The sequence below is a fragment of the Salvia hispanica genome, chromosome 4 (assembly GCF_029641045.1).
Source record: "Salvia hispanica isolate PSC_SH4W2 chromosome 4, Shi_PSC_v1, whole genome shotgun sequence".
Taxonomy (NCBI): Eukaryota; Viridiplantae; Streptophyta; class Magnoliopsida; order Lamiales; family Lamiaceae; genus Salvia; species Salvia hispanica.
Genome location: NC_142695.1, coordinates 21,867,974 through 21,885,672, shown reverse-complemented (window position 1 = coordinate 21,885,672; position 17,699 = coordinate 21,867,974). Strand labels below are relative to the sequence as shown.

Genomic DNA, 17,699 nt, shown 5'->3' with positions numbered 1-17,699 from the left:
TAACATAGGAGGCTCCTTGTGACACAAACTTCGTCTCGAATTTATCAAGATACAGCTGTACAACCATATGGAGTTAGTAACAAAACTAGTTACCAGTGAGAATTAATACAACAAGTAGCCATGTACATGTACAGACCAGGTCTTCTCTCCAACTCCAATCACGACTTTCATTGCCTGGACATCCTTCCCAATGGCATAGTTTGCATATAGCTGAGAATAGTGGAAGAAAACAAAATTAGTGTGAATTCAAGTGTTATCCTTGGGCCAGTCTGGGGAAACCAGAGTCAGTGAAACAAACTTTTGGAAGTAGTAACCTGGTGAGATACATCAGAGACGTGTCATTCCCTCACCAATGGCACTCTACAACATATTCCAGCAGCAATGCTAGAAAATTTCTCAAACATAGATTAATACTATAATAAACACTGCCACGTTTGCCAACCTTCATTACACGAGACAAGGATGGCAGCACATTGATTGGAGGGTATATCTGTCAAATCAGGTAGATATCTGTCAAGAAGAAAAAACAGCCCAAAGATACAAGTGGTTCCGTGATTAGATAGTAATAGCATCCTCACTTTACAGTCAAGTATGCTGAGAGATTGAAATTGGAATGGAATGAAGATACAAATAAAATGACTATTTCTTTACATTTTATTTTCATCCCTTCTTGATTTCATCATACCTAACAAATGAATAGAATAAAAATAGGACTCATATTCCATTGCATCATACCAACAACTTATAGTATATAAATTAAATAATTGATTTTTAAATTATCACAATATTTAATAATATGCATTTCAATTCAACTTATAAAATGTCAAAATTGTGCTAATAAAGTTCATCTTGTCCAAATTAACACCCTATGTTTTTCTTTGGCCAAAATGCATTCCATATATCACATCATATCCAACAACTTACTAAAGTTTTGTATGAATTTTCAAAAAAAAAAAGCAGCTTGTGGCACTAATCCATTGTGTTGTCGGAATCATGACATTTTTTGTTATGACGCCATGTGATGCATTTTAAAGGATTATTTCTTCTACCCATTAAATGATTAGCCTCTATTACTAAGATTACAATAGAGCCACACGTAGCCACCATCTGTTGCTAGCCCTACCCCACCCAAATAGGCCATTCATAAGCGAAATAAAAGAGAGAAAGTTATCTGAATGGATATAAATCACAGACTCTGTAAAGTGTAAGTGATCAAAAATTTAAAAATGAAATGAGTTTAAAGTTAGCTGTTTGTCCTAATACAAAAGCGAAGGACTAACAAGCGTGTGATATACTTGTATTGAATAGTCCCTCTTATGTAAGATGGAAACAAATTGAACGCGTAGCCAGGACCCCAATAATCAATCAACATCGGATTCAGACAATAGCATGATCATCACCAGCCAATACTATACATGTTCATAAAGATTTAGTTGTTGAATTGAATGGCTAACTGTCAGGTCAGTAACATTTGCCTTGTAGTAATAGATTTCCAAAGACTTATCTTGTTTCTCTTTTTTAGTTGGAATGCTTTTGTGTTCAAATAAAGAGAAAAGAAACAAATATCAGAGTGTTAAACAAGCAATTCATCAACCACCCTAAGAATAGGAACTCGGCGTTTGCATTCTCAGATCTTAGCATATCATTACATTACAACACTACCCAACTGTTAAGAAGACATATAAACTACTTACCTTCTGTCTGAGACTGAAACAGATAGAAGTGTAGGTTTGACGCAACCTCTCAATGCTCCACAATGTAATTCTTCTTCTTCCATTTTTGCTTCTGTGCAGCCTGCGATACCCAAAAAATGATAAAGCTATTACATGGAAATTTCATATGATTTAAAGTTTCCAGTATTACACTAGCGTATCCAGTTGATATAAATAACAAACAAACAAACAAACAAAGGAGAGGGGATTCTGAAACTAACCTTTTTCATTTTTTCCAACACTGAATTTTCAAAACCAACAAGATTGCCCAATTTAGGGCCCTCATGCTCATTTTTCTCAGCACTAAATACAGCTGGTGACGAAGCAGGTTGAAGAGGCACTACAAGGAGAGGATATGAGAGAGCAATGGCAGCATCTTCTGATTCCATAACTACAATCTTAGCACTTTTGATGACTACATCTTCTACAAAACCAAATTCTCTGAAAATTGAGCAGTGTAACCTTCACCAGTCTTCTCCCATGAAACTTTGAGAACCTTGGCCTTGTCCAACCCTAAACCCTAAACCCACCATCTGCTGCTCCATCTTGCTTGGAATGCATAGCGATAATTCTAGCAATCTCCTGCTTCAGCTGCCGAGATATTCTCTCTCCCTCCTCTCGAGCTTTCATAGTGGGGTCAACAGAAAAAGCACACCGCTCTCTTTCCTCAAGATCTGACATCATCTTCCGGCGCTTGGAATCATGGTGTCCTTGGCGCTGAACCTTCTCCCTTTTAATTCTAAGTAGATCATCAAACAACTTTCTAGCCTTTTCATCTTTGAGAACTTGATAGGAGTTTTGAAGCTTTAGAAAATTAGCATGTGCGTCAGGATCGTCCGGTCTTTTGTCCGGATGCAGCTCCCTCGCCTTAGACCGATAAGCCTTGGTAATCTCCTGGTCCGATAGTTGGGCACCTTCCTCACCTGAAGGCAGTCCTAGAACAGCATAATGGTCGATTTCAACATCCATGTTGCAAAAAATTTGAAATTTTCTTATATTTGCCCGTTATCAAATTTTCAAATATTTTTTTATATATATAATTTGCTCTCTTTCATTTATAATCCTGGCTTCGCCCGTGCTCTTTTCTCATCAATGTATGAGTACATATTACTTACTCCATCCGTTTCGCCATAGTTGAGACAAAACTTTTTGACACGGAGTTTAAAAAATGAATATTGGAAATAGATAAAAAAGTAAGAGTGAGGAAAATGTAGAGAGAATAAAGTATAAAATGAATAGAGTAAAGACAATAAAGTAAGAGAGAGTAAAGTATAAAAAAAGAGAAAAAAATTATCATATAAGGAAATGACTCAATTTTTTTCTTACATATTACTTAGTATATTAGGGGGGTGTTCGGTTGGCAAGACTAAATCTCATGATTAAATATGTATCATGTTTGGTTCATAAGATCGACCCCTTCAACTTAATCCTAGATGGATAGTCTCATGATAATTAGTCATAGCCTCCCCCCTCCAACTAAAATAATCCTCCAACTTAATCCTAAATGGATAGTCTCATGATAATTAGTCATGGCAACCGAACGCCACCTAGATATTGCAGTCGTGGTAAGATGCAATATTGTTGTGGTAAGACTGCAATATTCAATGAATAACACTGCAATCTGGTAATGTAAAAATTAAAGATTTCCTATTTTACCCCTCCGCGTTTTTAATTGATTCAGCATAACGCTGCCACATGGCAGCTTGACAAGCACACGATTTTCAGATCCAATGGTTGTGGTATGGTGTCATAATAACGAGTGTTGTCATTTTAATACATCCTTATGGTTTTTTATATCAAATATATTTTTCATATTTTGAGAAAAATAATATGGGTCGTGCATGGCACGAGGGTGATACAAGTATATACTAAAGCTCAAAATGGCTGGGAACCCCATACCTCCACGGTCCGCCACTGCCAATATCCAATGTATGTGCGGATATTATAACTTTGCAACTGCTTCACTAATTGGGTTTGCGGTTGAAGAAAAGTAAGGGAGGTGGGGAGTTACGTAAAAGTGACCTCCTGCGGCTGCTAGTATATGTATCGCAAACTATTGGAAAGAGCGAATAAAAAAGTTCTAAAAATATTGAAACCTAATACTCTCTTAGATAAGTAACCACAAATTTTTCGGCACGAAATTTAAGGAAATGAGGTTTTGGTAGTAAAGTGGAAAGTGAATAAAGTAAGAGAGTTAATAAAGTAGAGAGAAAAAGTAAGAGAGAGAACAAAAAAAAAAAGAGTCACTTATTTTGGGACGTCCCAAAAAGGAATATGAGTCACTTATCTTGGGACGGAGGGAGTATCTCGTAATCAAGCGGGCTGGCTCGATTGGACCAATTGCTTATCTGGTTGCAATTTTTTCAGCCCTAATCCTCTAAGTTTAGCGGGTTATTTGGCCCATCTTATTGAATTTAGACTGAACTGACATCCCTATACACTATATTTATTCACATATAATCTTTTGAACGTTGAATCAGCTTCCAATGATCATGTCAACTTTAGTTGGCCGGAATTTTGAATAAGTGACGAGTATATTTGTAATGTTAATCTATTTACCTATAAAAATATTGCCACGAGCATCGTTCAATATTGAGCCCATTGATAATGTTAAAATAGGCTCAAACATCGTTATCCCTATTTTATGTGGGACCAGGTGTATATAGCTAATCGAATAATAATCAATAAGAAGGGATAACTTGTAAATATTAAATTGCGACTTTATTAAAAGTGTAATTATTTTGGATAACAGGGATATGGTATGTTGATAACTATTTTAAATTAATAATTGATAATTATGCCAATAATCTATATTGTAGATGTTAACTGAATGTATCTGTATGTCAACTAAATATAGTTGACATACGTATGTTTTCTGTACACATGTAAATATAGATGTCAACAGAAGACATAGTATGACATACAAATGTCTTTCGTATTGACATTCATAGCATAAGTTGTTGATATAGTTGCCAGTTATCAATTTAAGATAGTTGTCAATCTAACATGACCCTTGAATAACATATGTACTTTTAGTTTACCAAATTATACCGCCTTTCATCATATAAATATAAAAAGGGTTAATAATGATTTAAATCATGAAGCTTTGTTAAATTTTAGTTTGTTCTATAAATTTTGAAATTAAAATATTAAAGCATGAAGTTTCAATTTTTCTCAATTATCTTATCCATGCATAAAATGATGTCTTTTAATGATATTCAAAATGACGTGTTTCATTATAAATAAATATTTTTTTTTGCATTTCTTTATTTTCTCAGTTATCTTTTTTACTTTATTGAATATTATCATTTTTAACATTACAAAAAGATGTCAATTTGTATATTGATGTGACAATTAAAAAAATTATATTGAAACCTTATGATTAATATTTTAATTTCAAAATTTATAGGATAAATCAAAATTTGTCCAAATTTCATAATTTAAATAATTATTATCACATATAAATAATAGTATTAAAAAGTGAACCGACGCAACTATCTAAATTTCAAATTTCAATGAGTAATTAATAGGAAGGCGTCTCTCGTGGATACGAGGGTACATTGCAAAGGTTGCAATAGTTGATTAAAAAGCCATCCAATAATTAAATACTACGTGGGGAACAAAGAATAGTCGCGTAATAATGCAATTTTTATTATATAATAAATTTGCTGTTAAGAGCTTTTTAAAAAGTAAACGACCATTAATAAATGCACCTCATTTAAATTTTTAAAAAGACATGGTGGGTATAATCACCTAACATATTAACGCCAATAATTAATACATGTAGAGTGGTGTTGACATTATGATATTCCAGCATTTCCAGAAAATAGAAATGCCATTTACACTATTTTGGCTGAAATTACAAATTTCACGTTCCATCCTTCGCTTTCAAATCGTCTAGGTCATATTGTTAATTCATTACCAAGTAGATATATAATGACGAAAGAGATGTATACAAATGACTGAACGTCTAGGAAGTTTCAATAAATCCTTATTCCTCGAAACGAAAATAATATTTATAAAATTAAAATTATAGTCAAAACAAACATCCGCTATTTATAAACATTTATAAAATCCTAAAAACTTAAAAAAAGAAAACTAAACAAAAGCTATAAAATTAAAATTGAACCCAAAAAACAGTATATTGTCTTTTACGACAATATCCACCGTCTATCATTGCGACATCATGTTTTGATTTCTAGCCCGATTCACAAGCACCATGCGAATTTCAAGTAATTCTAACATAGAACGTTTTTTTGTACATTTTCGGCGTCGCCGACGTCTATGAACTACATAATGACTCAATTAGTAAGGCCAAATTCAAACGTAATCTATTAAAAAAATCTTCAATCAACTTGACCTGCTTCAACGAAAACCCAGGCACAACGCCACAACCCACACACGGCAAGAATCTGTTAACTGATCCAAATTTAACCCGATCCCAACATGAACCAAATTTTCGTGTTCTTATCCTATCAATCCGATAAGGGCACGAACATGATAACGATATAGATTGACACTAATTAATCGTTAATTCACGCGTGTTACAATGATCCGAAAAAGAACTAATCAATTAATGTGGTGTTTAAGAATATAACACGCTAGAGAAAGAAATTCAATTTATTTAATTTGATTATTATATGATAGAGGATACACCGATACAACATATAACAATATGAATAATGTATGACACTTAATCAAATCTTGAAGGACAGACCAGAACCAGCTAGGTTATGGTCCATGATCTTGCTCAATCTCTCCACCATTTCTGGTGTGAAATGGTTCACCCAATCTCCCACCACACCTTTCCTAAACAAATTCTTGTTCTCAAAATCAACAATGGCACCCTTCCCTTTCTTGTTCACTTCCAACTCCTTCATCTGCTCAAAGCTACACATCTTTGCTATTCCCTCCACAACCCCCTCTTCCTCTTCCTGAGCACTAAAAGGAAACCCTAAGAAATCCGCGAGCTTCCTCAGTTGGAAGCCCGCGTCTTCTTTCACATCCTCATACCTCAAGAACAAAACCTTGTTAGGGTTTCTTAGGCTCTCATGCCAATACCCTAACATGTGGTCCCAGTACGGGCCGAACCCTATGGTTCCCCGACAATACATGTCGAAACCCTCTTGGATCGACAACGGGCCAAAGGAGTCGGGCCTCAACTTACTCATAAAGTGCCATATGGAAACAAATGTGTCAAACGGGTTCCTCACCATGTATACAATCTTGCACTGGGATTCCATGACAGACTCTGGCAAGGCCCCTAGTGGGACATGGGTCCCCACGAGGCGGGGCCTTGGCAGACGCGACATGTCAGGGATCTCCTGGTTTGCAAATAGTTTATACTCGAGGAAAGGGACCAGCACATGGGGGTTGGAAGTGAGCAAGGGGTGGGTGGTCGAGTCGTGGGCGTAGAGGCACCTATTGGCGATTGCGAAGCACAGCGCTTTGAGCCACGTGGTGCCGGACTTGGGGATGGTGGAGACTATGATATCTGTGTCTTCTGCTATATAGTGCTTTTGCATGGAGATTATGGCATCAATTTCTTTTGGTTGGCACCAAAAGTTTTGGTATAGATAGATATTTGAAGTTCTCCACCCTCTCTCTTTTGGGAGTGTGGTGAGCAATTCTCTGCATTCTTGGCTTACTTCATCTGATGATGGTGTGTTGGGTTGGTTTTCTATGGTTTTGGTGATGCCCATTTTCCTAAGATTTCTTGATTTCTGTGTGATGCAAAATTCAAGACATAGGGACATGTATTTATAGTACTTAAGTAGTACTTTATTAAATCGTGTGGGGTTAATTACATTAAAGATTAAACGAGCTACTTTAATCAGTCATAAATTCACATTGCACGAGAAATGTGTGAGTGGCTGGAATAAAAGAAAAAGAACTAAGTATCCGATAATATATACTCCCTCCGTCCCGAATAAGAGTAGCACTTTTCCTTTTCGGTCCGTCCCCGATTAAGAGTAACACTTTATTTTTACCATAAATATTAAGTAGGTTCCACATTCTACTAACTCACTTCACTCACATTTTATTACTCCTATAAAACTAATATAAAAAAGTGGGTCCCACATTCTACTAACTTTTTCAACCAACTTTTCTTTACATTTCTTAAATTTCGTGTCCGGTCAAAGTGCTACTCCTAATCGGGTACTCCTAATCGGGGATGGAGGGAGTAACTAATTTAGAAAACTTTTACACGTAAATTATAGAATTGATTGTAATAGTATGAACCCAATCTCATCTATCACGACCAGTTCAAAATTTTAAATAAAACTATGGATCTCTTCGTGTTCATATAATTTGTGATAATATTTGGAAAAAAAAAAAGATGTAATTGAGTTCTTGCGAAAGTAAAAATGATCCCAACAAATTGCCCGAATTAAAGTCTAAACCCTAATTCAAGTACTACGTACAAACGTACGATTTGGAAGATTGTTCACTTTTGATTTCAAATCTCTATACAACCTATACAACCCAATCTTGAGTTACTGTTTAGAGTTTGAATATTACTAATAATTATGCAATTTATTTTATGCATTATTGATTTAAAAGTGGTTTGTGAGTTTTATTTTCAAGGAGATCTAACCACTTCAACAAAAAAAAAAGGCTTAAAGTGTAGCCTGTGCACATGCAATGTCATAGCATTTTAATAAAGTACTAATATTCAATAGATATAAAAAAAAATATTACTCCAACATCAACTAATGCAGCAAAAGTCATCGATTACGTAAAATTACAACATCTCCGAACATCCATATTGTTAGGTTTGGTATACTGAAAAGCATGTTTCGAGCAAGTTTCGCTCGAATAGAATCTTGCTTGTATACGTAAAACTCTATAATCCACTTTTAACCCGATTCAGTATTATTCGCGCAATTTCGCACGAATAGAATCAGTATATTATTACATTGTGTTTGCTTGTGCATTTATAAGATGTTTTATAAACATTTAAATGTATAAGAAGCAAAGAAAGTCTAAGTCTTTTGCTTAGTAGACTAGTTGTGGGCGTCGTCCACTTTAAGGTAACACAGTCGGTTCTATGCAATGCTTTGCAAAAGAAAAAGAAGAATTTCACAACCCAGATAGGCTTAGACTACCTATCGTGAAAGGTTGCAATGTCAGTCCGATTATTTCTAAGCCTTACTGAAACAAGATGACGTTGGTGTGGTATAGCACTGAATGGATCTAACAGCAAGACGTGTCTTTATGCTATCTACTGAAAGACTAGGTCTTGATAAATAACTATTTCTTAATCTACATACGTTAGCATTGAGCATACGGTATTGATTATGCACTACTTTGACTTATCAAATGGTGCGGGTTTTTCGCAACCCAATAATCCTGATATATTGGGTAGTGGTGATTAATATCTAGCGGTGCTAGGATTGCTATTATGTTGAATCGTGCGCGAGGTGAGTCTCGTTTGATAATGTCCTCAAGAGGAGCTCGAACAAGGTTTTATTATTCGGGAAACTGGCCAGTTGGAGTTTTATTACTCTATGAATAATAAATAAGTGTTTCTTGCTAAGTCCACTCTTGGAATTAATAAGATGTTAATTAATTAAGTCCATAGCAGACATTAATTAATTAATGGACATTTATATCTTAAGCGCGGGAAATAAATAATATAAATAATGAAAACCCGGATTACTTGTAATTTCAGATTTGGATGGGGAGTGCAATATTACTTCTGTAGTGGCTGCTCGTAATATTCCAATATAAGTTTGTATTAAATTGTGGGTTTAATTTAATTAGTAAAAAAATAATTGGGGGAGCCCATATCCAAAACCTTCCATAGATCCCTGACTGAGCCCAATATGAACTTAATATAAATAGGAGAATAAATGAGACAGAATTATTATTATTCTCATAATATAATTTTCGTTCCTTTTCTCTAAAGGAGGGCGAAATTTTTTATTTGATTTTCTCCTCCGTGATAATTTCAGCTCCTCCTCCGTGAGGAATTTCTGTCTTCTTTATTCGAGTCCTAGTATTTTGATAAGATCAGCCCACCCTGATATCGGGATACAGTTCGGGAACCAGTCAGAAGATCTGTGGTCTAGTATTGAAGATCATCACGTGGAGAAGGCGCGAGCAATCGACGATTCTTTGGAGAATCAAATCGGTAACTCTAAACCATAGAATTCATGTTTAGGATTTACTTTTTCTAAGCATGAATTATTTGCGTTCTAGCATGCAATTATCTGTTTAACATGTGAATTGATTAATCACATAATCGGTCAAATAAATCCATGTCTGATTTATTTGTTTTGTACAAGTCTTTCACTGTGCAAGGGGCACCAAACCCCAGCACATATAACCACGAGTTTGTCACTCGGTGATTTAGTACGGCACCTAAAATCATCATTTTAATATACTAATAATTTAGTAATTTAGAAATGTGCATTTCAAGATATTTACACCATTCTATTTACTTGGATCATATATATTCATTGCAATACTATTAGAAAATAAAAATAATTGAAACACGTCGAAATGAAACTTGTCAATTTCTGAAGCTCCTATAATAACAAGATAAGTAATAATAAGTGGAAATAAAAACGAATTAGACAAAACCGAAAAAATAAAAGTGAGCCGACCGACTACTTGACTAGCTAGTCCATGGGTCTCAAAAATAAGTACTCCCTCCGTCCCACAAGAGCATTCATAGTAGCTTTAGGTCAGCCATAGGTCAGCCACTCTCTCTCCCTACCACGTCAGCAGCACTAAAAATTCACCTGCCACATCAGATTTAGGCCAGCCATAGGCCAACTGCAATAAAAAATAATTCAAAAAATACTACATTTACGGAATTAAAATTACGATTAAATTACGGAATTAAATTTACGACACATATACGGGAAAATTAATTCATTTCATTAAAAAAAAGTACAAAGATTAAAAAAAAATACATGATTTTTTTTTAAAAAAAAGGGCTTCCACACACGAGCCCCGCCACTCTCTACTCCTCGTCGTCGTCGCCGTCACCCGGGGTATTTGAGCCCACGTCGGAACCCCCCACCAGTGCCCTCAAGGCATTCAAATCCACCCGCATGTTCTCGAGCATCGAGTGGAGAAACATCTTCTCCGTGGGATCAGTTACGGCCTTCCACTCTTGGAAGACCTTGTACATCCGTTCCTCCATTTTTTGACGCGAGAATGAGGTGTACTCGCGTGTGGGGGGGGGGGGGGGGGGTTGCCGAGATGACCTCCTGGGGCGATAGGGGGGATCCTCCCCACGCTACCCGTTGCGCTCGCTTTTGTCCAACCGGGCGAGGGCGACGAGCAAAGGATGGAGGGGACGGAAACTCCTCAGCATCCGGGGGGAGGTCGTGGGATCTGCCGCTGTTGCCGCTGTAGTCGCCGGAATAGTTCAGCTCTGCTTCTTCGGCCACCCAGCGTCGCACCCCGTCCGGAACTTCTCGGAGTCCTTCAGCAACACATAGCATTCCCAGAAGTTGAAATCCTTATACTTCCCCGCCAAGGGGAACTGACTCTCCGCTATCCTCCGGGCGTCATCCTCATTCTGCCCACTAGTGAGCTGACGGAGGGCGTTGGCGTACAACCCCGAAAAACGGCCGACCGCGGCCCTGATGCGCTCGCACCCCTTCCGGCACTCCTCCCCGCTGTAGTCCTTCCCGTGCGGGCAGTTCCTCCTGTAGGCAGCTCTAATCTCTGCCCACATGTTGACGACCCGCTGGTTGTTCGCAACTAGCGGATCATCGCACACCGTCAACCACGTCTTGGCCACCCCGGCGTACTCATCCTCCGTCCACTTCCTCCGAGCGGGGGTGTCGTCAACATCGGGCTGCGACGACTCGCCGACCGTCTTGGCCTTCCCCTTCGTCTTCTTCTTCTTCTTCGCCGCGGCCCACCCCGCTGGAACGGGAGTGTCCGGATCCCCGAGATCGATCCCCATGTAATGCAATGACAAAAGGTCATCGCCAGTGAACTGTGTCTCCACTTGGGTCGACGTGTGAGACGAAGCGGTCAAAAAATCCAGAGAGGGACGATAGACCGTGTCCCCCCTCCCTTCCCCCCCCCCCCCCCGGTGACCCCTGCATCCCGGGCTGCATCCCTCCCTGCCAGACAGGCATCATCCCCATCATTTGATGCATCATCTGCTGCTGCATCTGGGGCATACCTCCCCACCCCTGACCGCCGTCGGCCTGCCCGCCGCCCGACATCCCCCATGGCATCCCCCCGGTTCCCCCCCCCCCCCCGCGCTCTAGCCATCATCCCCATCAACTGATTGCAAGGGACGTTAAACCCTGGGCCCATCTGCCCGCCCATCTGGTCCCATCCAGATCCCGCGGGTACCGTGGGGAGTCTGAGATCCACTCGTCGCTAGACTGGACTCGTTGTTGTGATCCATCGCTCGATGATGCTCTTGTACAGAAATTTAGAGAGAGAGGAAACTCGTTAAAACAAGTGGTGCAAATGAAAATGAAATTAAAATCGCGTCTATATAGGTTTTCAAAAATTTTATAAAAAAAATGAAAAAGGGCGCTGGCAGATCACTGGCCGATCGGCACGCCACAATGGCGGCCAGCGTATCGGCCAGCGCCAACCAATTGGCTAGCCCACGCCGATTTTCTCGCCGATTTCGGGCTGGCCGCTTGCAATGGTTCGGCTAGCCGATTGGCTAGCCGGCATTGTGGATGCTCTAAAAGATATCACATTTATGGGATAACACGAGATTTTAGAAGGTTTTGTTTTGTGTGTTAAATGGAGAGAGAAAATATAATTTTTATATTCATGTGAGAGGGAATTTTTTTCCAAAAAGAGAAATGTGACATCTTTTGTGGAATAAACTAAAAAGGAAAGTATGCCATCTTTTGTGGGATGAAGGGAGTAGTACTTATAAGATAACTAGACAAGATGCTAGGAATTGATTTGTGTATAAATATAGTATTTCAGAAAATTAATGTACAAAAAAGATAATTTAAAGTATGCAAATTACTAATAGCATAATTCTATTAGGTTTCGTTTGGTACATGGAATTGGAATTGGAATTGGAATTGGAATGTGTGTAGTGTGTGAAATCTGTGAAGTGTATGTAGTGTGTGAAATGTGTGAAGTGTGTGTAGTGTGTGAAATATGTGTTGTGTGTGTAGTGTTTGAAATGTATGAAATTGTGTAATGCGTGAAATGTGTGTAGTGTGTGAAATGTGTGAAATATGTGTAGCGTGTGTGAATATTTGGAATTCCACTACTTTTGATATGGAATTCAAATTGTGGAATTGGAGGATTTGGAATTGGAATTCAATTCCAAATCCATGAATTTTTATAATACCAAACAATGGATTTGGAATTGAAGGCTTCAATTCCAATTCTACACCTCCAATTCCGTGTACCAAACGCGGCCTTAATATTTTAGTTACCAAATAGCAATAGGTAATTAGTAAAATAATTTAAAACTATAAAGATCCATAGACATGTATCAAGGGGAATGTTATATTGCTAACCTAATATATACTTAATTGCTAACTTCAATTAAATAATAGCACATTAGATATTCAAATCAAGGGCTTAGATCATAGCCCTAGAATGTAATGCGATAAAAAAAAATGCCAATAATGGTATTACGGTCAATTTACAATAAATTTGTTATAACTAACTTTTGAAAAATATCCCATAACTTTAAAACGCATATAACTTTCTCGATTTAAATTATTTTTTCGCACAACATATATCAAATTAAAGATAATTTCATAAGGATTCTAACGAGATCTCACTTGCATATGTTCCGATTTAAAAATTTGAATTTTTTTAATAAAAATTTTCATAAATTTCGTTAACAGATTTATATCAATACACGACACATAATATGTCAATACAATGCTTGTACTATGTCAATATGAAATTGTATTGACATTGTCATGTCTTTGTGTTGATGTATTTCATACAATGTATTGACATTATATTTCTAAATCCCAATTTGATAATTGCTATTAGCTTTTTAATATTAAAAATTGAAAAACGAAATTACACATGGCAAATTGTAGACCACAAGATTTCTAAAATCTTATGGTCTTAAATTAATTGTAGTTAGCAATTAAATGATGAGTTATCAATTGATCACTCTCACATGTATCTTGTATTAATAGTGCATTTTATTTCATTAGCTATTTTACAAACAAAATTAGATTTTTGTACTAATAGATTTGCTTTATTATATCGTTTTACAATTCTTATTTTATTATGTCCTTATACTAATGTATTTTGATTGAAGATGTTTTATACTTTTATTTTTATTTTGGTTGAATCTTTATTTAACGAACTTCAGAATTTAATTTATTAAATCTCTATTTTTTCTATGTTTTTAAATTAATTCCGTTACATTATCGATTCAAGAACTTAAAAAAAAAAAAATATTATTGATATTTCCCATTCACAATTTATAAATTTTTTAATCTTTCAGTAATTTTTAAGTCGATATTGCAACAAAATTAATTTCAAAATAAATAAGTAACTACTAATAAATAAATAAATAAATTTAATTAGCACAAAAAAGTTTATTAACTTTTATGTTGCTAAATAAATATCTAACCAAAGAATCTCTTAAATAAAAATTCATTGATACAAAGACCTAATAAAATAAAAAATTGTAAAGAGTCTGATGAAACAAAATGCATTAGTATGAAATAAAATACATCAGTACAAGGATTTCTATATACTTTGCTTTGCCTACACTTTAATTATAACTTAAGAGTGATCATAAGTAATTTAGTTCCTAAATACAAGCATATTGCAAAATTTAGAAATATAATTAGTGGAAAATTATTTGTAAGTAATGGTTTATTTCATTCTTTCAAACATAAAAGCTGTAGCGGATAGATAGATTCTTAAATACTACTCCATATGTGATTAGCGTGCGTTGAGTATATATCATCACTTTCCTTATAAACACAAGTAAGCCCAAAATCTATTTTACAAATCTAGAACGGCTCGCGCTCTCTCTCTTTCTCTATCTGGTTTATCAATTAACTTTACGGAGGAAAAAAAAGATATTGTTAGTATGTCTTGAATCTGTATAGTTTGCCACTAGTTGAACGATAAGTCTATGGCACATAACTCTGTAATCTAATAACAATTTGAATAACATCTGTTCTCTGTTTCTGCCCGTGGATGTAGCCAACACAACAATGGTGAACCACGTAAATTATGTGTCTCTTTACGTTTCTATTTGTCTCAATTACACAATTGCTCTATTCTGTCACAACAGCTGCCATCATTGATTACCTAGTTAATTAGATCATCGAGCATTTCGGTTCGGTTCTCAATTTTTGGAAAAATGTAGGAGTCGGTTAACCGACTAAACGGAACCGACCGAATTCCGCTTCTGCAGTCCTTCACATACGCAATCGCATCCCCTAGGATCGAGGCTGTGTCCAACCACATCACCAAACTATGTTTGTAAACAAAATCCTCCAACGTCCTTGTTGGTCACGAATGGCTTTTTACACAAGCCACCACTCTGAGTCATCGGCCTCTCAATGAAATTATCAATGTTACGTAGTATCAAAAAAGACTATGCTATTAGAAGAGAAATTCGGTCACATTGGTTACCTTGGAAATGTTAGGGACTAGTGCACGGAGAGCGTAAAGCCTGTCAAATTATATCACCTATAACAAAGCCCACGTGCCTCTCGAATGAACCATATATCATATCGTTCTTAAGGCCATCTCCAACCATTCACGCCAAACTCAAACCCATTTTTGAGTATATGTCACACCAAAAAGTAGTTTTATTCCAACCATTTACACCATATTTATGTTTACACCATTTTTGAGTATTTGTCTAACAAAATTTTGGAGTAAACACCATATTTGGTCTTAATCCATTCAAAAACCCAAAAATGGGTTTGCGTTTGGTATACGATTGAAGAAATTATCTACACCAAAAATGAGTTTTGGTGTATGGTTGGAGATGGTCTAACAAAGTCCACAACTACCTTTCTTCTTCTTCTTTCTAATATATATATTTCCGAGACTCTTTTAAAGTTTTAAACTACTTTACGTTTGTTCACAGTTAAATTTATTTGGAGATCTCTATGTTTAATCACAGTTATATTTTTTATTTACAGAAAGAGAACGATGAGTTTGAACTATAGATCTCTTTCTTTGTCTTTTTTATTCTTGTAATTTAATTTAGTATCAGATATTAAGCATCATATTATTAATTGTAATTGTTGGAATCTATGCGGTCAATGAACTTTGACCAATTATAATTTTAACGAGATATTTAATTTTGTGAAATTAAATAATATAGCGTCGATCTACGTTCGGAGTATATGACCGTGGTATATTCATTTTCTCAAATCCGATTCCCGGTGAGTGAGAAATAAGGGATTAAAGTTGTGCAAAATTGCAAACTTAATGAGCTATGAGAGAAGCTTAGGGAATAATTAAGAGAGTTAATTAACCCACATTGGAAGTTACAACCTTATTAAACTACTCCCTCCGTCCCGCTTAAGATGACACGTTTTCCTTTTTAGTTTGTCCCAACTAAGATGACACATTTCCTTTTTTGGTAACTTTCTCTCTCCAATTAATACACTCAACCACTTTTTCTCACTCCTATTAAAATATCCATATTTCTTTATCTCTCTACTTTAATACTTACACTCACCTTTTCTCTCTCCAATTAAACACTTTAACCAATAATTCCTAAAACCCCGTGCCGGCTAAGCAATGTGTCATCTTAGCCGGGACGGAGGGAGTAGTATTTAATAAGAAGGATTATTACATGGAATAATTATAGTGGACTAAGATGGGCTGTAGAGCCCACACGCGCGCGCCGCCGCCCGCCCCGCCGCGAGCCTCGAGCCCGAGCCCGCGCCCGAGCCCGTGCTCGTGCCCGTGCCCGTGTCCTTGTCCTTGCATTAATGACGGCCATTATGGCCGTTGACCCCCTGCAGTGGACCGAGCCTATAAATAGGCTAGCCATTCTAGCATTCTCATATCAGAAACTAGAATCCACTCTGCATCATACACTCTCTCCTCCCTCTGCATTGTTCTTCTGTCGAAACTCTGCCCTCTCCTCCATCCAGTTCGCCGGAGCTCTGTTGATAGCGGTACTGCTTCACCAGAGACGTAGCCGTTTTATCTTTGGGGACGAAACGCCAATCCGAAGAGCACTACCGGGGCGTATCTCGTCTTGCGGAAAGAGGACTCCTCGACTCGGCCATTTCCTGTTTTACAGTTTATTCGGTTTCGAATCCTCATTTGTAATTTCGATTCAGTTAGCTCTTGTATTCCTTCTTGTAAGTCCTAAAAACCAGCAATCGCAAGACGAGATATAACTTGCTTTTGAAGGGATCTGGACCTAAAACTGAAACTAAAACTTTCGAAACTATAATCACCTTTGCTGGAGATGTCGACCGAATCAAACTCTGCCGCTTCCACCACTCCGGCCACCACCGCCGCCATCATTTCCTCCACCATGGCATCCACCACGATGATGCCAACTCCCGAGCTCTATCCATCTTCATCAACAACCCCTTGGGTGCATACTACTACCCATGGGCTCACTAGTGGATCCACCTCGAGTGGGTCGGTTGGTTCCACATTTAGTGGTTCCTTCGGATCCTTTAATGGATCGAGGGTTGGGGACTTCGGGTCTCACACGAATGCTGGGACCTTTGAGTCTCACGCGACTGCTGGGGCCTTCGGGTCTCATGCGAGTGTTGGAACCTTCGGGTTCAGCACGGGTATTGGCTCCTTGGGGACCAGTGCAACCATGACGGGCTCTATGCCCAACATGAATGGTGGGGGCCTTATGCCCAACCATGTTGTTGGCTCCTTCGGGGGCAACATGAATGGTTCATTCCAAGGACCAAGTGCGGCACCGTTGGCACCTAGAATGATGCCACCCGCCGAGAAGCCACCTAAATTTGGAGGAGCTGACTTCAAGAGGTGGTACCAAAAGATGTTGTTCTACTTGACAACATTGGGCATCGCTAACTTCCT

General features: G+C 37.5%; 1 protein-coding gene and 1 pseudogene across 2 annotated transcripts; both read right to left on the bottom strand.

The window, feature by feature from the left end:
- Positions 1-16: 16 nt before the first annotated feature.
- LOC125192294 (uncharacterized) lies at positions 17-2,738 on the bottom strand (annotated as a pseudogene). Its single transcript, XR_016129030.1, has 4 exons — positions 1,934-2,738; positions 1,695-1,794; positions 315-490; positions 17-210 (listed from the first exon to the last, which is right to left on the bottom strand). The product of XR_016129030.1 is annotated as an uncharacterized LOC125192294 (transcript).
- Positions 2,739-6,318: 3,580 nt separating this feature from the next.
- On the bottom strand, positions 6,319-7,424 carry LOC125196879 (cytosolic sulfotransferase 15-like). The gene has a single exon (XM_048095539.2). The coding sequence runs from the start codon at positions 7,412-7,414 to the stop codon at positions 6,410-6,412; it is 1,005 nt and encodes a 334-aa protein (XP_047951496.1). The 5' UTR covers positions 7,415-7,424; the 3' UTR covers positions 6,319-6,409.
- Between the last annotated feature and the right edge of the window lie 10,275 nt (positions 7,425-17,699).

Excerpts from the sequence above, each read along its gene's own strand:
- LOC125196879 (XM_048095539.2), bottom strand. The coding sequence starts at position 7,414 with ATGGGCATCACCAAAACCATAGAAAACCAACCCAACACACCATCATCA.